The 17,761-nt window shown below is 55.0% G+C and overlaps 1 protein-coding gene across 1 annotated transcript in view; it reads right to left on the bottom strand.

Annotated features, from left to right (window-relative positions):
- Nucleotides 1-14,984, bottom strand: part of LOC125953987 (G1/S-specific cyclin-D2) — a 38,612-nt gene extending 23,628 nt beyond the window's left edge. The window contains exons 1-3 of the mRNA XM_049683905.1: nt 14,922-14,984; nt 11,275-12,134; nt 9,778-9,993 (exon numbers count right to left, since the gene is read on the bottom strand). Coding sequence (XP_049539862.1) covers nt 9,778-9,993; nt 11,275-11,679 — 621 coding nt within the window. The 5' untranslated portion in view covers nt 11,680-12,134; nt 14,922-14,984. The remainder of the gene's footprint in view (nt 1-9,777; nt 9,994-11,274; nt 12,135-14,921) is intronic.
- Nucleotides 14,985-17,761: the final 2,777 nt, after the last annotated feature.

The raw sequence follows: 17,761 nt of genomic DNA, 5'->3' as shown, positions 1-17,761 counted from the left end.
TTTGTTCCTTCTCTCGGTCTGTCTCTCTGTTTCTGCGGGGCCATTTAAAACATTGAACAAGTTTGAGCCTTCACCCCCCTCCAAATACTTCAGCCCCCTTTCTCGCTCTGGCGCTGGTGGTGATCGCACGGTGGTCGTTCACCACCTTCTCAGCACATCTCCTCCTCTCCCCCGCCACATGATCGTCGTCGTCGTCGTTTCGCGGTTTCATTCAAAGTGTGCGACCGGCGAAAACCTCCCTTGCTGCGGATCCTCCTCCTCCTCCTTCTGCTTCTCCTTCTTCTCTGTGTCACCCTCTTCAACATCATACACACACACACACACAGCTTGTGGCGCTCGAGAACGAACGACTCCTCTTCTGCTCCCTCTAACCCTAACCTTCAATTTCAAACCACCGTGACGGCGGCGGCGGCGACGGCGATCGCGAGGCGCGCCGCGATGCTTGAGGAGATGCTTTTCTTATTCATTCATGTTCTTCCATCCGCGCTGGGCTGTGTGCTGTGCGCGGATATATGGTCCGGACCGGCCGGGGCTGGCTGGCTGGTGGGGTGCGCCACTCTTGAGCCTTCCCTTTCCTGCGCCCTCTGGTGGTGGTGGTGGGCGCTTGGTGTGCGCATTCGCAATCGCATCTTGTCGGAATATTTTGTGAATCTCTGTTGTCTCCTCTTCTGCTGCTTGCCAGGGAGCGTCGTCCTGTATCCTCTTCTTCGCTTTCCTTTCCTACCCTTTCCTTTCGCGCTGGTCGGTCCTTGGCGGCCCTTAAAAACATGATTAAATGGACCGAGCCAGGAGCAGCAGCAGCAGCAGCAGCAGCGAAGGAGTTCCAAAGATAGGGGACGAAGGACGAGGCAAACTCGGGAAAAAATCCCATCGAACCCGCGGCACAACGGCAGCAAAAGCAGGTCCATTTAAAGAGCGAAGAACCCCGTTTCGGACCATAGAGGCCGCGCGATCCGGTGCTGCTCCTTTTCTTTTGGCTGGAATACCAACGAAAGATAGCAAAACACGGGGCGAGGATCACGACGGACACCACAGTACAGCTCATCGAGTGAGCGCGAAGGAGAGAGAAAGAGAGGGTGTGAGTGAATAACAAGAACTACACTTTGAAGAAGCCACCACACCAGGAGATACGCAAAAGAAGTAAAAGAACCAGAAGAAGTACGCAACAAACGCACACACAAACGTTCAACCCAACCCGGTCCAGTGTGTGCAGAACCGGCCACCGAAAAATGACAAAGACAACGATCAGGACGTGGTGCTGGTGCTGGGTAGAGGAGATACTTCGTCGGAGCAGAAGAACCCCGAAAAGCTAAGGAGGTAGCCGGCCAGAGCGCACAGAAGACGGCTGCTGAGCGAGCGAGCGAGCGATCGAACGAACGAACGATCGAGCCCTGCCAGCCATCTTCTCTCTACACGTTATCCTTCTTGTGTGTCTCTGTGTGTGGCTCATCTGGTTGCTGCCGCACGATCTCTCTATCGCTCTCTCCCGTCTCCTCTCTCTCTCTCACGATCGACTCGGAGGCCACAAAAAGCGGGTAAAGTACGAGGGGGGGCGATGCGCGAGCGCAAAAACGAAAGCATAAAACATCAAGAAAACACATATTTTACTTCTTTTTAAAGGCCAAAACCGGACAGAAGACCAACCAGAACGAACGAGTAAGAGATAGAAGGAGAGCAAGGGGAGAGAGAGAGAGACAAAGAGCAACGGGGCCGCTTTCGTGTGAAGGCAAATAACAAACGGGAAAAGATAAAACAACGCACAAAACGTTCAAAAGGAAGACGACTACGACGACGTCCACAGAGTGTGTACCGGAGGTCGCTCCAACGACGACCAGAATCCCATGATGCTCACCACCAACAGCAGATACATACACACACACACACACCTCTCTCGCCAAGATCGAGATGATCGAGGAGGAGAATAACGTGTGAAAATGTTGTAAACCCATTTTTCAGGATCTTCTGCTCCTGCGGCTCCTGGGCCTGGGGTTCACCGAGGGACAGACACATGGTGGAGATGATGCAGGTAGTGGTGATGGTGGTGGTGCATCATCATGTGTCTTCCCAAAGGAGCACTGGAAGCGCGCTGGCCTGAAGGAAACGGTTAGGACATACCGCGCGCCGTGATACGGAACGGGGCCGGCCGTGCGGACCCCCCCCCCCCCATGAGGTCGGCGCGAACGCGCGCCTCAAACGAGACAGACACCAAGTGGCCTCGCGAAAGATGATGCGCACCACCCCATCCATCTCTACCCCCACCGGCTGACTGGCTGGCTGGCTGGGATTCAGTACTTTGGGATGTCCTCCACACGATCCTCAGCACCTCCACAGGGTGCTGCTCTCTCGGTCTCTCTCGCTCTCTCTTTCTGTAGCCTTCCAACCGCACGGTCACACTCTAACCGGACAATTCATTCTGGAGTTCCAGGCGTTGTTTTATGGTCTTTCCCCGGTGGCTCTCATCTCCTCCTTTGCGCGCTTTGCCTTATTTCTGGGAAACAGACGAACGGAATTTCTCGTGACCGCGTCTCGCTTGCACGCACGTCCTCGCTCCTCGCTCCTCGCTCCTCGCTACGCTCTCTGTTACACTCAGGTCCAGACGAACGGGATCGGGTTCTGCGTCGACGACGACAACGACGATGGCGCAGACTTTTCTCTTTCCACCACCACCGCATGCATGCGTGGCGTGCCTGCCTGCCTGTCCCGTGCGCTCCTCGTCCGCTTGTTTCCGATTATGTGTTTTTGCTCATTTGTGGCGCGATCGGGCGCGCATATGTTGTCCTCCTGGACCAGCCATGCAAACACTCGCACACATCCACACATCGCGCTCCACTCCGTGGACAAATGTGCACAAACAGAGAACAGACGATCGGAGGAGTGGTACGACGGTAAAGGAATCTGTTGCTGGTGCTGCTGCTGCCCGGCGGTCCTCTAATTCTTGAGACGGCGGCGAAGGAGGCAGGCAGCGGCTTCGTCCAACGGGAGATGGGGATCGCGCGCGCGCTTTTTGGCCGGGTCTTCTTCCTGTGCGCGCTCTGTGGTGGTGGTGGTTCGATGGTATGTTGTCTGGTGCTGCTATGGGGTGTCACAACCCGGGGGCACCACCACCGGGTGGCGCATGTGCGTGTCGGTGTGGTGGAACCAGTACATGCGCTCTTCTCTTTTGCGCGCCCTTTTGGGCTACCCCCTTTTCCAGTGCCCACCACCACCAGCCCATATCACGTTGGAATCCGGCGCGGTCGCTGCCGCTGCACTTTCGTTACCGCGGTGGCTCTCTGGTGGTGGTGGATGCGGTCTCGCGCGAGCAGCAGCATGGAAGAGGTGAGATTGAGGTTGCAGGATCGTTGGTTCGTTGGTCCCTTGTGCTGGTGGTAGTGGTGATGATGCCGGTGAATATCGATCAATGCAACAAAAAAAAAAACTATGCTCCGGTGGTCCTTTTCTCCGGTTTTCCACCCCCGGTTGTGTGACCGCAGAAGGCGTGGCGGCGGGAAGCAGAGCAGCGGTGCACACGCCACACTATCCCAGGAACACAAAGAGATTCGGGCGCGCACTTCAAGAGCAGGAGCAGCAGCAGCAGGTCGTTGTCTCTCCTACATACCAGGAACGCGCGCGCAGGACTCGTTCAAGCTGTACGTTAGAGGGAGGTGGCGCGACCGCGACGACGACGGGGGCCTTCCTTTGCTCGTCTTTCTCGGCATGGCTAAAACGAAAAGAAATGATTGGAGTGGACGGGGTGGGGGCCTTGCCTTGCAGAGCCTTGCAAAACCGGATCGATCGACGACGATCGAGGAGGTCGTCTCCCGGAGGTCCACCACAAATCGATCGAGGAAGATTCCAGTCCCGGGCCGGGCTGGGCCGGGCCGGACCGGCCTCAATCCCGAAATTCGAGCGTTTTGCCGCGCGTTTTAACTGCCGCCCTTTTTTTGGCCATTGCCCATCTCCTCCATCAGGCCGAAAACAGGGGGTGCTCGATCCCGCTGCTGGCTGGCTGGCTGGCTTCTCCTTCTCTATCTCACCTCTACCTGAATCGTGACGTTGGCGCGCTGTCGCTGGGGCCCAGCAATTTCGTCGAGAGATCGGTGGTCCGAGATCGAGATTAGTGCTTGCTGCCGGTCCAAACGACGTCCTCCTAAGGACTCTCTCACTGCGCTCTCTCGTCCAGTCCAGCCAGTCCAGAATGATGTTCAGCATTTGTTGTTGTTGCCGATGATAATGGGTTGAAGAACGGTTGGAAATGAGGATCGTCGTTCCTTCACGATCCGTGCCTTGCCCGTCTCTAGGCGCAAAGCATTAGAAGAATCAGGTTTCAACTGCGAGGTTTTCTGCCTTCCATTCGCTCGTTCGCTCGTTCGCTCGCGGCCAGCTCGCGGCCGAGCACAACATCCGGTGGTGGTGCCGTAACATGAAAGACGATATACACTAAACACACCGCGTGTCTCGAAGAAGAGGAGAAGGATGAGGAGGAGTAAGCTTGCGCTGCTGATTCTCCAAATCTCCACAAAATGCCCAATTAGTAGGTGTGCGCGGCGTCGGGCGCAGATCCAGAGGGTCCCAGAGGGGTCTCCATGATGGGGTTTATTTTTGGCGCTTTTGGAAGCCGATGAGACGTGCGATGGGGGGAGGACCAACCATCTCCTTCCTCTCAACCACCACTACATCAGCAGCAGCGCGCCAAAAAAACCCAAGCGAAACGATCGCGCGCGCAAAAGAGCGCGCGCGGGAATCGCGGCGACCACGACGACGATGACGACGACGACGGTGGTGGCCGGCCGCCTGTTGAAGAAGGCGCGCCAGATTTTACGCTTCCTGCTCCTTCTTCGATGGGGGGGCAGCAGCAGCAATAGCAGTCCGTCGTGCTGTCTCTCTCTCCATTGAGAAAAGCACACCGAGACCGTCGAGATCTCGACCGCGATGATCACACACACGCACGCACGCACCACCAAACGATCTCTCTCTCCTTCCCGGTTGTCTCTCCTCATCGTGTGGCGGCTCTTGGGTGGCTGCTGCTGCTGCTGCCGACGATTGCCTGGTGCTTGTGTGATCGTCAGTGCTGCTATTGTGTGCTCGCTGCTGCTGCTGTCCTTCCATCCTCTCGCTTCTTTCATCCTCCCCCTTCTCCTCCTCGTCCTATTCGACACGCCACATAATAAATGTAAATCATTTTTTGCCACAAACATACATCTCTCCCCTGCCCGCCCGAATACAACAGCCGATGCTGTGACGGAGGAGGAGGAGCAGGAGCAAGAGAGATCCTGTGCGCCTTCCTCGCTTCTCGCTCGCGCAAGCGCACGATCAGGCAGCAAGTGGATCGACCCCGCCGCCGCAAAGCACGCAAAAGACTCCTCCGCGACGACGACGACGACAGTCGATCCTGATGAAGATGGATAATACGCAGAGGAAGGCCCGCGCGCGCGCGTGTTTGTGTGTGTGTGTGTGTTAGTATCCGGTCGCGCGGTCTCCTTTCATAGTTCCAAAATATCCAAATAATGTCGCCTCCCCCCCTCATCCCGTGCGCGATCGCACTGCGATTGTCGCGCCGTTCGCCTTTCTGCTTCCACAGTCCTCTCCCCTTTCCTTTTGCGGCTGCTGCTGCTGCTGCTGCTGCTGATTGTGATTCACAACTTTTGGGCAGGGGGTCTTGCCTTGCGAGTGCTTTTGCGAGTGGAAGAGATGCACCACACCGTCAATAGCGGGATGATTGTGGGGGCGAGAGGAGATGTGAGGATGAATGTGTCCGTGTCCGTGTGTGTTGCGCTCCTACTATCTGGTGGTGGCGGCGATGGTGGCCGCCTCCGAACAGTCGAAGAGAATTTTGCGCTTAATTGGTTTTGATTGATATCGTATTACGGGGCGCAGCAGTTAGCAGGCCATGGCGACAACGGGGTTTGATGCGACCGCGAAGGACGACCCACCGACGGTCACTACTGCTGCCGCCGCTATGTGTGGATTCCCCCCTCCACTTCCCCAGTGGGCTGAGGATATTGCATCCTTGCTGTCTCGCTCTTTCCAGCGCAGCATCGGGACACGTACTGCGGGGATGATGGATTAGCGTGCCACACACACACACACACACAACATCCGGAGAAGTAGAAGCCAACAGCAAACAACTGGATGATGGTGGGCGCGCGTGATCTCGACTGTCGGGGGAGGAGAGGTCACACACCTCTCTCTCGGTGACCGTTTTTGGCGAAAGCAGCAGACAGCAGACGACGACGACGACGACGACGACGACGACGACGACGATGAGCGGGTTGCGATGTGCCAAAATGGACGCCAGTGAGACGCCTGCGCGTCCGTGTGTCCGTGTCGTTCTTGCGGGCAGGGCAGGATTTGTTTAATTAAGACCATTTTAGGCAACAGGAGCAAGCAGCAGTAGCCGGGTATTCTGCATTCTGTCCATCCTAATTTGGCACCAACGTACGTTCGGTTCGCTTCTCGAACTGCCACACCACCACCAGTACCCAGTACCCAGTAGTCACAACAGGAACGTGGGAAGCGTGGGAATTGTGATGCTTCGGTCTCTTCGGTCGCTTGTGCCTTCTACTCTTCGGCCACTCTGCCTGCCACAGACACAGGAATTGAAGGAAAAATCCGAAAACTGATGGCACAGCACACGGCGGTGGTGGTGGCGGCGGCGCAATAACATCATCATCGGCACACGGCGCGCCGGAAGAGAACAACGCTGGCTGGCTGGCTGACTGGCTGGCACCACCAGCACCAGCACCAGAGCTCATTTGTGCGAATTGGATGCGCGATCGTTTTGCAAATTTTATGCGCGCCTGCGTCAATGAGGGCCGTTGGCCGGCGGCCCCCCCGGTCTGTCGGTTCTATGTTGTGGCTGTAGTGGAAGATCACCGCCGCATGAGGGCGGTGGTGGTTTTTTTTTGCCACGGAGAAGTTCTTCTTCGCACTTTGCGTCGCGGTGGTACGAACACACACCTTTCACGGTGCGCGCTGTTGATGGGGATGATGATGTTCGACCGTCATCATCATCATCATCCGTGTGTGTCTCACACACGGCAACTAGAGCTTCTGCAACACACCCCCGCCCGATTGGCAAGTGCTGATCGCAACAATACACATCTATCCATTCGTGTGTGTTGTGTGGGCTTTAAATGCACAACACACGGGGCGCGGCGCGCGAGTTGAACGGCATTAATGTCGCTTCTTCTTCTTCTTTCTGGTGATCCTCCTCCTCTCCTCTTCCTACTTCTCATCGCAGCAGCTCCTTCTTCGCTTCATCCGTTGTTTGGTGTTGGGCATTTAAATGGCGCTTCCTCTTTCTCTGCTGGAGTTTCCTCTTCCTCTAGTCTGTGTCTCAATGGGTGTGTGGTGCGTGTGTGTGTGTGCCACCAGTGGGTGATGGAGACGGATGGGCTTTAAATAGCACTCCCAAACAGCACCCCCTTTTTCTCTGCCCCTCATCGATCGTCGGTCATCGGCGATCTGCCCCCCTCCTCCTTCAACGAGTCTGCAGAAAGAACGTTTTATGCTTCTCCAGCAGCAGCAGCAGCAGCACTGTGTGTGCAGCGAGAGAGCGATGGCGGGGGACCGGACACCGGAGTCCAACTATTTGGTCAGCCGGACCCTTATTACATCCTCCTCTGCCTTTCCTATGAGACGCCCACCACACCTCTCCCCCCCCCCCTTCCAACACCATTTTTTGCATTCAAGGTGACGATGCCTCGATAATGTTGACCACCATCTCCATCTGTCGGGCGGGATGGCGCTTGCGTGCGTGCCTGCCTGGGTGCGTGCGATCATGCTCGTGGTGTTGTGTATCCATATCACCTCTCTCTCGCGTGTGGTCGGTGTTACCCCCCCACCCTAGGGTGGTGGCAGCTTGACCCCCTTTTTTCCTGGGGTGGATTATGGGCCTCTCTCCTTCACGGTTCGACTGATATGGGGGCCTTCCACCACCACCCTCCCCCGGTGCTTTTCGATTGAATGAGTTTCCGCTCCGCGCTGCGGAACTTACTCCATCCTGCCCAACAAACCCACCACCCCCTTGATGACTAGTACTGCAGCAGCGCAAAACTGTTTATTGTTTATTATTTATGTAGTTTAAGAGCCGACGAAGAAAACGGAGTAAAAGTGTTATTTGGATATTCCTGAAAGCAGCACAAATACATGCCGTGTGTTATCGATCCGCCCGAGTTCATAGTATTCGATTAACACGCTCCGTGGTCTATACGGTCGTTACTGGGAACTGGAACCTTGTTGCACGCGTGAACGTGTTGTATATATATATATATATATATATATATGCTAAGTGAAGTGGCGAGTTCTGCTTAAAATTTAAAAAAAGGGGTGGATTCGAATACGCGATCTAAGACACATTTCGCGTGATCCACGACGGGTTATCTCTGGGGGAGGGGGATGTGATGGTTCTGGTCATGGACCTGAAGAAACCCGTCTTCTCCCTAGGAATCGAGAATCCAAGAATTGCGTGAGGGGTTTTCTTTGCGCCGGGGGGCATGTGTGAACCTACGCAACACGATCTACGATGATCTCTTCTACTTGTTAGAGTTTTGAGGCTCAGGCGAACGCTGCTTAACGTGCGCACATGGCTCTTGGATTGAGAGTGGAGGTGGTGGTGGCCTGTTCTGGTCTTCTCACGCACAACAAAACGCGATAATCTTAAAGCCGGAACCAGACACACACACACACACACACACGCCGATTGATGGTGCTGCTACTGTTGCTGGAGGTCGTAGGGATCATTATTTTTTGCGCCGATCGCGCGATTTGCGAAATGACTGATCGAAAATGGCCAGACAATGATTTATAAACACACTTCTAAGCCCCACCAGCAACAGCAGCAGTGCAGAGAACCGTACCGAATCATCAGCCAGCCATCGTGGTCTGCTCCACAAATACACACACTAGAGAACACGATCACACGATCGTCGTGTGTGGAAGCAGCGTGCGACTAGGAGTGGTGGAGGAGGAGGTGGAAAAGATGGTGACTGCGGAAGGAAACGGCGGCGGTAGTAGCGAAAAAAATTGCAACCCACCACCACCCCCGCAAAACCACCCCCTCAGAACAGGAAGGGGGGGGGGGGGCAGTTCAGCAACCGAAGGTTAATGGGGTGGTGATCTCGCGATCTAGCAGCACCAAACGAAACGGCACAAACGGGTGTATGATGATGATGGTGCCCGGCTTGGTGGTGGTTCTAATTTCTCGCTATTTTTTGGCGATTTTTTTCGCGATTTCCTCTCCGCGGACCACGATCATCATTACGCACGGCATATAAAAGGGTTGATGTGGATTGTCATGAAGAGGGGGGGAAGAGGGGATTGAAGATTGGCGAACGCAGAAACCAAAAAAACCATTAACTCATCTCCATCGTCTGCTGCACGATCGGTGGCGATGATCGTTGATGACGAGATGATCATCATCATCATCGAGAGCGAGAGAAAGAGAGAGGAATGTGTGACTGGAGTGAACACATTCGGTTCTAGCGGGGCGGTGGCACTCAGATCGCGAGAGAGAGCAGAACACAGAACGGAGAGAGAGAGGAGAGAGGAGAGCGAGAATTCAGGTTCTGCTATGTATGTGCCAAAAAAGGGGGGGTTATTATATACATACATTGTGCTGGTGCGCGCGCGCGCACACACGCCATCGTGGCACGCATACGACACGACCGACGTCGTCGTGGGGCACAAAGATTGCGCGGTGTGCGAGAACCAGAGACGACACCTCACATGCCAGCCAAAGGGAACTCAGGGGGCTCCTCAGGCGACTACTACTAGAAAGTGTGGTTTGGTACTTACCCTTATCTGATCGGGCGAAACCGCATGGTCGGTGTAGGCGCTTAGCACATCGACCGTCAATGGTTGACACTGGCGAATCTTGGAGGCCAACAGCAGGGCACAGCAGCCAAGGAGCTGCAGGTGATAGCGATCGATCCGCAGGGCGCACAGGAACCGATCGAAGAAATTCACGGCCAGTGGAAACGTCTGCTCTTCGCACTTTTGCTCATCGCAAACCTGCGTGCGTGCGTCCATGTGTGTGTGCGTGTGTGCCATTTAAAGGGGGGTCGGTCGACCAAAAATTGCCAAAAATGCAGGATGACACCACACGGAGCATGATGATGATGATGGTGATGATCGGCCCATCAACAAGGCAGGCGGCGATGATGGTGACGGTAACGACGGCGACGAAGACGATGGCGATGAAGTCGGTGTGGTGTGTTGTAGCAACCATCCATAGTCAGGGGGGGCGATCCAACCAAACGGAAAGGCGTAAAAGAGAGAAAAAACAGAATTTGCAAGGTTATTAGACGGCACTGGAGAGAAGAAGGGGAGGCGCAGGCGAGGAGTCGCGAGAGGGCACGATTGTCGAAAAAATTCGCGGACACGAGAATCCACCACCGGGCATCATCATCGTGGTCGTGGTTGTGTGGTGATCGCGTAACGATCGTACGCAACAACGACTGCGACAACGATGATGGGGGAATGGTAACAACAAGAAGAAGAAGGATGATGGCGCTGTTGCTGCTGCTCATGGGTTTTTGGGTGGTCAATGCTCCCTCCTTGGATGGAGCTCTTTAAAAATCCACCTCCTTCTCCTTCTCCTCCGCGTGCCAGAGGTACCGGTGCTGTTCCTTCCAAAAAAACACAGCAATCCGGCAATTCACGCAGAAGGAGGTGCGTTGCTTAATGCTTAGAAATGAAGAGGCAAAGCGAAAGGGGGAAGGGAGGTGCCTTGCGGATTGCTCTGCTAATAAATAAACCATTCCCCAGTGGATTGTCCCTTAAAACTCCCCCCCCCGGGTGGTGCTCGCTGGACTGTCAAGAGGAGGTCATCGAGGGGCGGGCTGGTGGCGGCGGGGGTGCGCAAAAAGATGACCACTACTAGAAGATGGGAGGTAAAGGGGGGAGGAGAATTTGTAGTAACACATCTATCCTCTGCTTGGCCGCCGCCCCCCGCCTATTAAATTGCGCAGCGACGGAATGGGTTTTTTAAATTTTAAAGAGACAAAACCCCTTCATCGTTGTGCGCCCCCCAACCACCTCTCACCAACCCCCTCCCCCCTGACCTTAGAGCACACGAAAACCACCAACACGACCACGGGAGTTTCTCTCGCTCTTTTGCGCGGCCCTCTCGCGTGTGTGTTGGTGCGCGCCCGGTTAAAGAAAAAGGGGGGTTGGGGTTTTAGATGACGATAGTGTGCGCAAAAAAGAAGAAGAAACGAAAGCCCGGGGAGGGGGGGGGGGAGCGAAATCGTGTTCTGCGACGTCGACGTCGACGACACCGGAAACCCGTACCTCTAGCATCCACGTGGTGACGATCTTGCGCATGTTGGGCTTGATGTCCTGCTGGACCTCCAGGAAGTAGTTGCAGTGCGGTATCGTGAGCCGCTCCAGCCGGATCAGGTTCTGGATGATGCGCTCGTCGTTGATCATGTGGTGGTCCGGTTCGGCGAACCGATTGTCCAGCTCCTCGTAGATGATCTCCTCGCAGGCCAGCTGATTGATACCGGGCAGGTTGGCGGCTAGGGTGGCGGCGGTGGTAGCTGTCGGGATGGGGCCGGCACCGGCACCGGCCGCAGAGGACATCACTACCGTGACTGCTGCTGCTGCGGTCGTCACACCGGTAACCGCCGGTGTCACCGGTGGCAAGGCGGCGGACGAGTGTCCGTTTACCGTCGCGGTCATAGCCTGCGGAGCCATTCTCTGTCTCTCGTTCTCTCGTTTCTTCCTCTTCGAATTGATGGGGACGGGTGGGGGTTTTTGGGAAGGTGGTTCGTGCGTGCGTGCCGCGGTGGCCACGAATTTGAACCACAAAAGGGAGGGCCCCACACACGAAATCACCAAAAACAGTTCGCGATTTCTACAACGCTCCTCAGGCGCTCTCCCGGCTCTCAAATCGGCCCGTCGTCTTCGTTGTCTTCTTCTTTTGCTACTGTTTCTTCGTCGTTGTTGTTGGATCGCGGTGTGTGCTTCAAGTCTCTTCCGCGAACTCTTGCGTTTCACTCACTCACTCTCACTGGTTCTCGCTCACTCTCACTACTGCTACACGGTTCACAGCTGCTGCTGCTTCTTCTTCTTCGCTACTACTACTACCGGCGATGGTGTGTCCTCGTCGTGTGGTGTGTGCTGGCGAGATGGTGTCTAAAGGGGGGGCCCTGCGAAAATTACGATTTCGTAAGAAATACTCCAACACACGGCACACGACACGTTCGATGATGGCGGCGGTCGCGAAGCGAAGTACGCGACCGTATTTCGCCGAAATTCACAACCAACTGCCCCCGTCTCCACGGCCGTCGTCGTGCACGGGTTACTACGATGAACCGCTCCTTCTCCACGCTTATTTGTGTTTTCTATACTTCTCTTAATTGGCAACGGAGCCAGCCAGCGAGAACAATGGAAATCGAACTTTTCTATTGGCGCCAGGCACCACACTGACGGAGAAGCAACAGGACACCCGCCGGGAGCAGTGGAAGTTCCACACAGAACCGTTGCTCCTCGTCGCAAAGTCCAAAAGTCGTCGTCGTCAGCTGCTCTCTCTCTGCTGGATGGCTGGCTGGCTGGCTATCCTTGTTTGCACAATCCGACCGTGCCCGTCCGTCCGTCAGCCAGAGCCTACCTCGACGCGCGACCACGAAGGAATGTGCTGACTCGTCCGCTCTCACTCGCTCTACCGTGTGTGTACGCGTGCGGTGCGCTCGAGCGGTGGTCGTGGTTGCCCGTCTGGGTTCGCGAAAAGTCTGAAGGAATGCTGCTGCTGCTGTTGCGACAAGAGTGGTTGGTGGTCGCCACGCATCATCTTCTCCAGAGCCCCCGACACAGAGTCCAGAACAGGATTGCACCGGCTCGTTCGGATGGACCGGACGACTCTTTTTCTCTCTCTCACCAGATGATCGGATTAGAAGTTCTCGATCCCTCCCCTCTTCCTCTTTACCCTTTCGATCGGTCCCGATGGCCGTGTGTGTGTGTGTGCGCGCGCGGTCAGTGACAGCGACGGCAGTCCCGAAAAAGTCCCGTTACGCTGTCGATCGATTTCGACAACAGAGCCCAGACCCAGCCCGGTCGGTCGGTCGGTCAGAAGCCTCTCCAGTTCTCCCGTTGCCGGCTATTATCAGGCCCTCCTACTACAGCTGTTGGTGGTGACAACACACGACGACACAGCGGCGCGTAAGTAGGCGACGGAACGGTGAGTGTGTGTGCGCGCGATATCTCGCTGGTGTGGTGTGTGCGCGCGTGCGGTAGAGAGTGTTTCGGGAAAAAGATCAGCAGGCCGGTCGCGCCTGCAAGTTAGTCGCGAAAAGTCGTGTCCGCAGCAGACCTTCTAAAATCCAAAAAACCCCCCACACCCCTCCCTTCCTTCCCATCGGCAAGCCGGCACGCAGCGCACGCACACGACGGTCGGTAAAAAGGTCGACACACTCGATAAATATTAAAGCGCAGCGCAAAACGATGAGCGAAAAGAACGAACACCGACCGGCCGGCCGGCCGGCGCGAAGAACGCGAAACGGCGCGGCGGTCGCGAAGAGAAAGAGAAAGAGAACGAGAGAGAGAAACAACACCACGACGGTGGCGGCGGCGGCGACGGTGGCGACGACGTGGTTTCGTCCTTCTTTGCGAATCCGCCGCGTCGTCGTCGTCGTCGTCGTCGTCGGTGGTATTGTTTTTCTTTGCGGATTTGTTCTTCTCCCCTCGTCCCCCCTCCCTTCCTGACGAATATTTTTAAACCCTTCCTTCCCCACCCTTCCGCCGCCGTTTCTGGCGTGTCTGCTGCGTGTTATACAAGCACCGTGTGTGCGCCTGTGTCCCGGTCCGTGTATGTGTGAATGCGCGAGCTCTCGCGGTTGACACTTTGTAGTGGCTGCGCCGCGCAAGCCGGTTCGCCGGCCGGCCGGCCTGTTGACCGTGATATGCTCGTTGTGTTCGGTGATCGGGCGTGCGTGAGAACGAGATGGCCTTTTTCAGGGGGCTCCCTACCCCTTCGCGCATCATTCAACCACCCTTCTGCCACCCACAACCAACTGTCAAATGTTTTTTAAAAACCCCCAACCAACCCCTTTTGGGGCTGGAATACACACACACCCATTCCACCCACTGCGTGCGCCCCCCGCAACCCAGGGCACGATCGGTGTCATCTGTGATGACGGGGTGGTAATGATAATGACGATGGAGATGATGATGGTGATGATGATGAAGGGAGCGGTTCAAACGTCAACAAAACGCGTGTCATCCGCAGCAGTTGCTGCTGGCAACAATGGCCTACTGTTTCGCGACCACGTTTCAGTCAGTCGCCCACTTCTGCAATATCTCTTGGCACTTGGCATGCACTTTCTGACGCCACACGAGACGAACTTATCACCGCCGAGAGGGCCCACCACCACCAACCCTCCACGGGCTCCACGGGGGCCCGGAACACAAACACACAAATTCATTGAACTTCGCAGCGCTGCACATTATTCTCGGGTATTATTTTGGTTATCAGTTCCGCGCGCCTCAACCCCCCCAACCCCCGGGACAAGACGGCGGCGCACATCCGGTGACAGGTTTTTTTTCTGGTCTCCATCACACACACAGACCGCAGCACACAGCACAAATTTACACACTCGGAAGATTAGCTTCTCTCACCGGAAGACGGAAGTGTGCTTCGCAGTCGGTCACACCGAACACCGGGGCAACGTGTGTGTCGTCTCTTTTCGGGGAAAAATTATTATTTAATCACCACCACCCCCCGGGCAGGGCGCACGAGAAAACCGGCGAAAAACCCGGTGTGGTGCGCACACCACACAGCACGTAAGCACTTCACGCACCACGCACGAACGTTATTCCGGTTTATTTTCGCGACACTTTTTCCGCTAGCGTGTGTTCCGACAGAAACGCGTTTGCTCAACGGTTTCTTGGATGCGTTTTCTTAATCGAACGGCAGCAGCAGGCGCAGCCCGTTTTCTTACCGGCTGCTCTCGAGGTCCGGGGTCGTTTCCTCCTGCGGAGAGATGTTGCTGCTTTGAAAGTTCGACCGCGAATGAGGGAGGGAGAGGGTCAGCTCGATCCGGCACCGGCCTAGAACGCACCGCACTGTTTTCCAATACCGGCGCCACCGTGGGCGAGAGTGCGATGGACTGCGTTCGAGGAGAGGGACGATAGTAAATCCCGCTCCAACACACCGAAACGCGACTAATAACAACACAAAAAACCAATATCAAAAGCAATAATACGTGTCGTTGTGGTGGTGAACGCGCTGCGAACGGCTGGGTGTGCGTGATGTACGAGAAACGTGCGTGAAGAGGGGCAGTAGCTGCGCGCGAGAGACAGAGAAGGTGCGATGTAATAGAGCGAGAGGGAGGAGTGCTGTTGTGTCTCGTTCGCTCGCACACGGTGTTCTATGTTTATGTTCTATGTTTAATTTATAAGATCGTTACCTTTTTGAATTACTAGTGCAGTTACTATAATTTGTTTTACTCTCGATGAAAATCCAATTTCAGCCCAAAAAACTCTGTTTGAACACGCAACTACATCTCGCTGGAACTCGCTAAACAAAGCAGCGAGGAAGAAGATGAAGAAGAAGAAGAAGTTGAAGAAGATCGCCAATAAAGGATCCACTAAGCGACGACGACGACGAAGCGGCGGTGGGGGGGACCTATTCCTTCTAATGTGGAAGGGGCGGTTGGGAGGCACGCAGGCCGGAGGACGTGATCGTAAGATATGTTAATTTTTTGCCTGGCCATTCATAAATTCGGTGATCGCTTCAGCGACCGGGGGACCGCGGTGGACCGAAGATCGGGAAGGTGGAGTTGCGTCGCGCGGCACCAAGCAACCATAGAACAACTTGTTTCATTTAGCACAACATTTGCCAACAGAACGAGAGGATAGGCTGTGGAGGGGGTGAGTAAAACGTAAAAAATGATGTTTAAGGGTTTTTTGAACCACTTCAGGAGAGGGAGGAAGGAGTCTTTTGCGGAATGGTGGAATGTAAATGCCTCGCACGCATCCCCGTTGGGATCCGTGGCATTTTTTTGTGTGTGCTCGAGACTTCTATGACGGACGCGGCGTTTGTTTGCACGAGCCAACAGCCACGTGGTTATTAAGGTTCCCGTGGTTATCGAAATATGAAATTACAAATTTGTACCGTACTTCCTTTCCCATAAAGGGCAAAACGCCATCACCAAGGTCATTTGCTTATTAGTGCCGAAGGTAAGCAGGCAGCTCTATCGCCTCTTTTTTCCCCTATTTATGTTACGGGCCCTGTGGACCTCATAATTCAAATCAGATTCCCTTTTTGTTCCCTTCCAGGTCGGCCCCCACCCGTTTGCAGACACCACCAGCGCGCCACCTCCGAAAGATTCCCCGGACAGGTCCCCGTGGTGGTGGAATCGATCATAAAAGGGCGAATTTGGATGCCTTTTCCGCCTCTGGAGAGGAGGCTTCGAGGAGTCGTTTAAATTGCTTTATCTCTCTATCACGTTTTATGGCTCTCACGCCGCTGCCTCGGACATCACACACCGGTCAAGTGTGAAGCCAGTGGCGGTGGCAGCGGCGTATAGTTGAGCCGAGAAGCCACTACTATCTACCACCACATGATCATCATGACATGGGATTCCAAGGCGATCGCATCTTAAGGCTCGCTTTGGTGGATTGATTAGTGGTTGGTTGGTTGGTTTCGCGCGCGCCACCGAAAGGAAACACGATGGCTCACCGTCTCACACACTCACACGATGGGACACACGATCACATGTAGAGTATAAAAAAAATCTAAAACTGAAATCATAAAATAACCAAACCACCCAGGCTCGTGAACCGGGCGGGCTCGCGCGCTCACACACGCTGCCGACGACTAAGGCCGGGCCTAAGTCGGTCTGTCAGGTTGGGTTCAGTGAAACACTTCCCGCGTCAAGGTCACGTGACGTTAGAATGTGTTCTGCATACTCTGGACCGACGTCGTGATGCCGACGGACCGCCTATCCGTGCGTCGTCCATCCGGGCGGCTTGTATCTCTAGGCTTGTGACGATCGATCCTCGGAGGGGTAGACGACATGCTGCTGGAAGTGTGAAAGAAGGTTCGCGCCTCGTTCTCGTCGAAAAGATACACGTAATTACTTATCACCCTGGCCTCTGAGACCGGTAAGAGTCCCCCGAAACGCCATTCTCGAGTATGTCGGTCCCAGGTACAACAGACACCCGGGGGAGGATCCCTAGCGTACATACGGTGACGCTAGCTAGCGGTGCTAGCGGAGCATCAATAAAAGGTTACCCAGAAGACGACACGTTCTGTTGGTTTTGACTTCTTATTGCGAATACGCCACCTTCGCTTCGGCAAAGACATTTGAATGAGCAACATATTGTCGTCAGATTTACAACCCTAGATGCTGTTGCTGCTGGCTTTCCGGACGGAGAAGCTGGGGTATGGTTCCCGTGGTGAAGGTTGCCGCTTGTTCTTTGCTACCCCCGCCCTGGACGCCATTGTAAAAAGGGAATGTGCGTTTGTCTACCCACGAACGAAGCAAACAAGCAAGCCAGAAGGCACTTCAAACGCTAAGCATGCATCCTTTCTACGGATAGTTGTGACAGTCGTCCCCGAAACTCGTACCTCGTAGTCAAGCAACAGGGGAAGAAGATCGTTTCAGGGGGCGAGAGGACAGAGACGCAAAACTGTGGAGTGTTCTGTTGTAAAATCTCAAGTACCACCGGGAGATCCATTGTTCTGAAGCCGGGACCTGCCCGGATACTGCCATTTTCCCGAGCAACACTCCCGAGCGAACACCAATTACTGTGGTGACAATTGCTGGTATCTGTA

Source organism: Anopheles darlingi, chromosome 3, assembly GCF_943734745.1.
Source record: "Anopheles darlingi chromosome 3, idAnoDarlMG_H_01, whole genome shotgun sequence".
Lineage (NCBI taxonomy): Eukaryota > Metazoa > Arthropoda > Insecta > Diptera > Culicidae > Anopheles > Anopheles darlingi.
The sequence above is the reverse complement of the archived record's forward strand: the minus strand, read 5'-3'. Positions and strand labels throughout refer to the sequence as shown.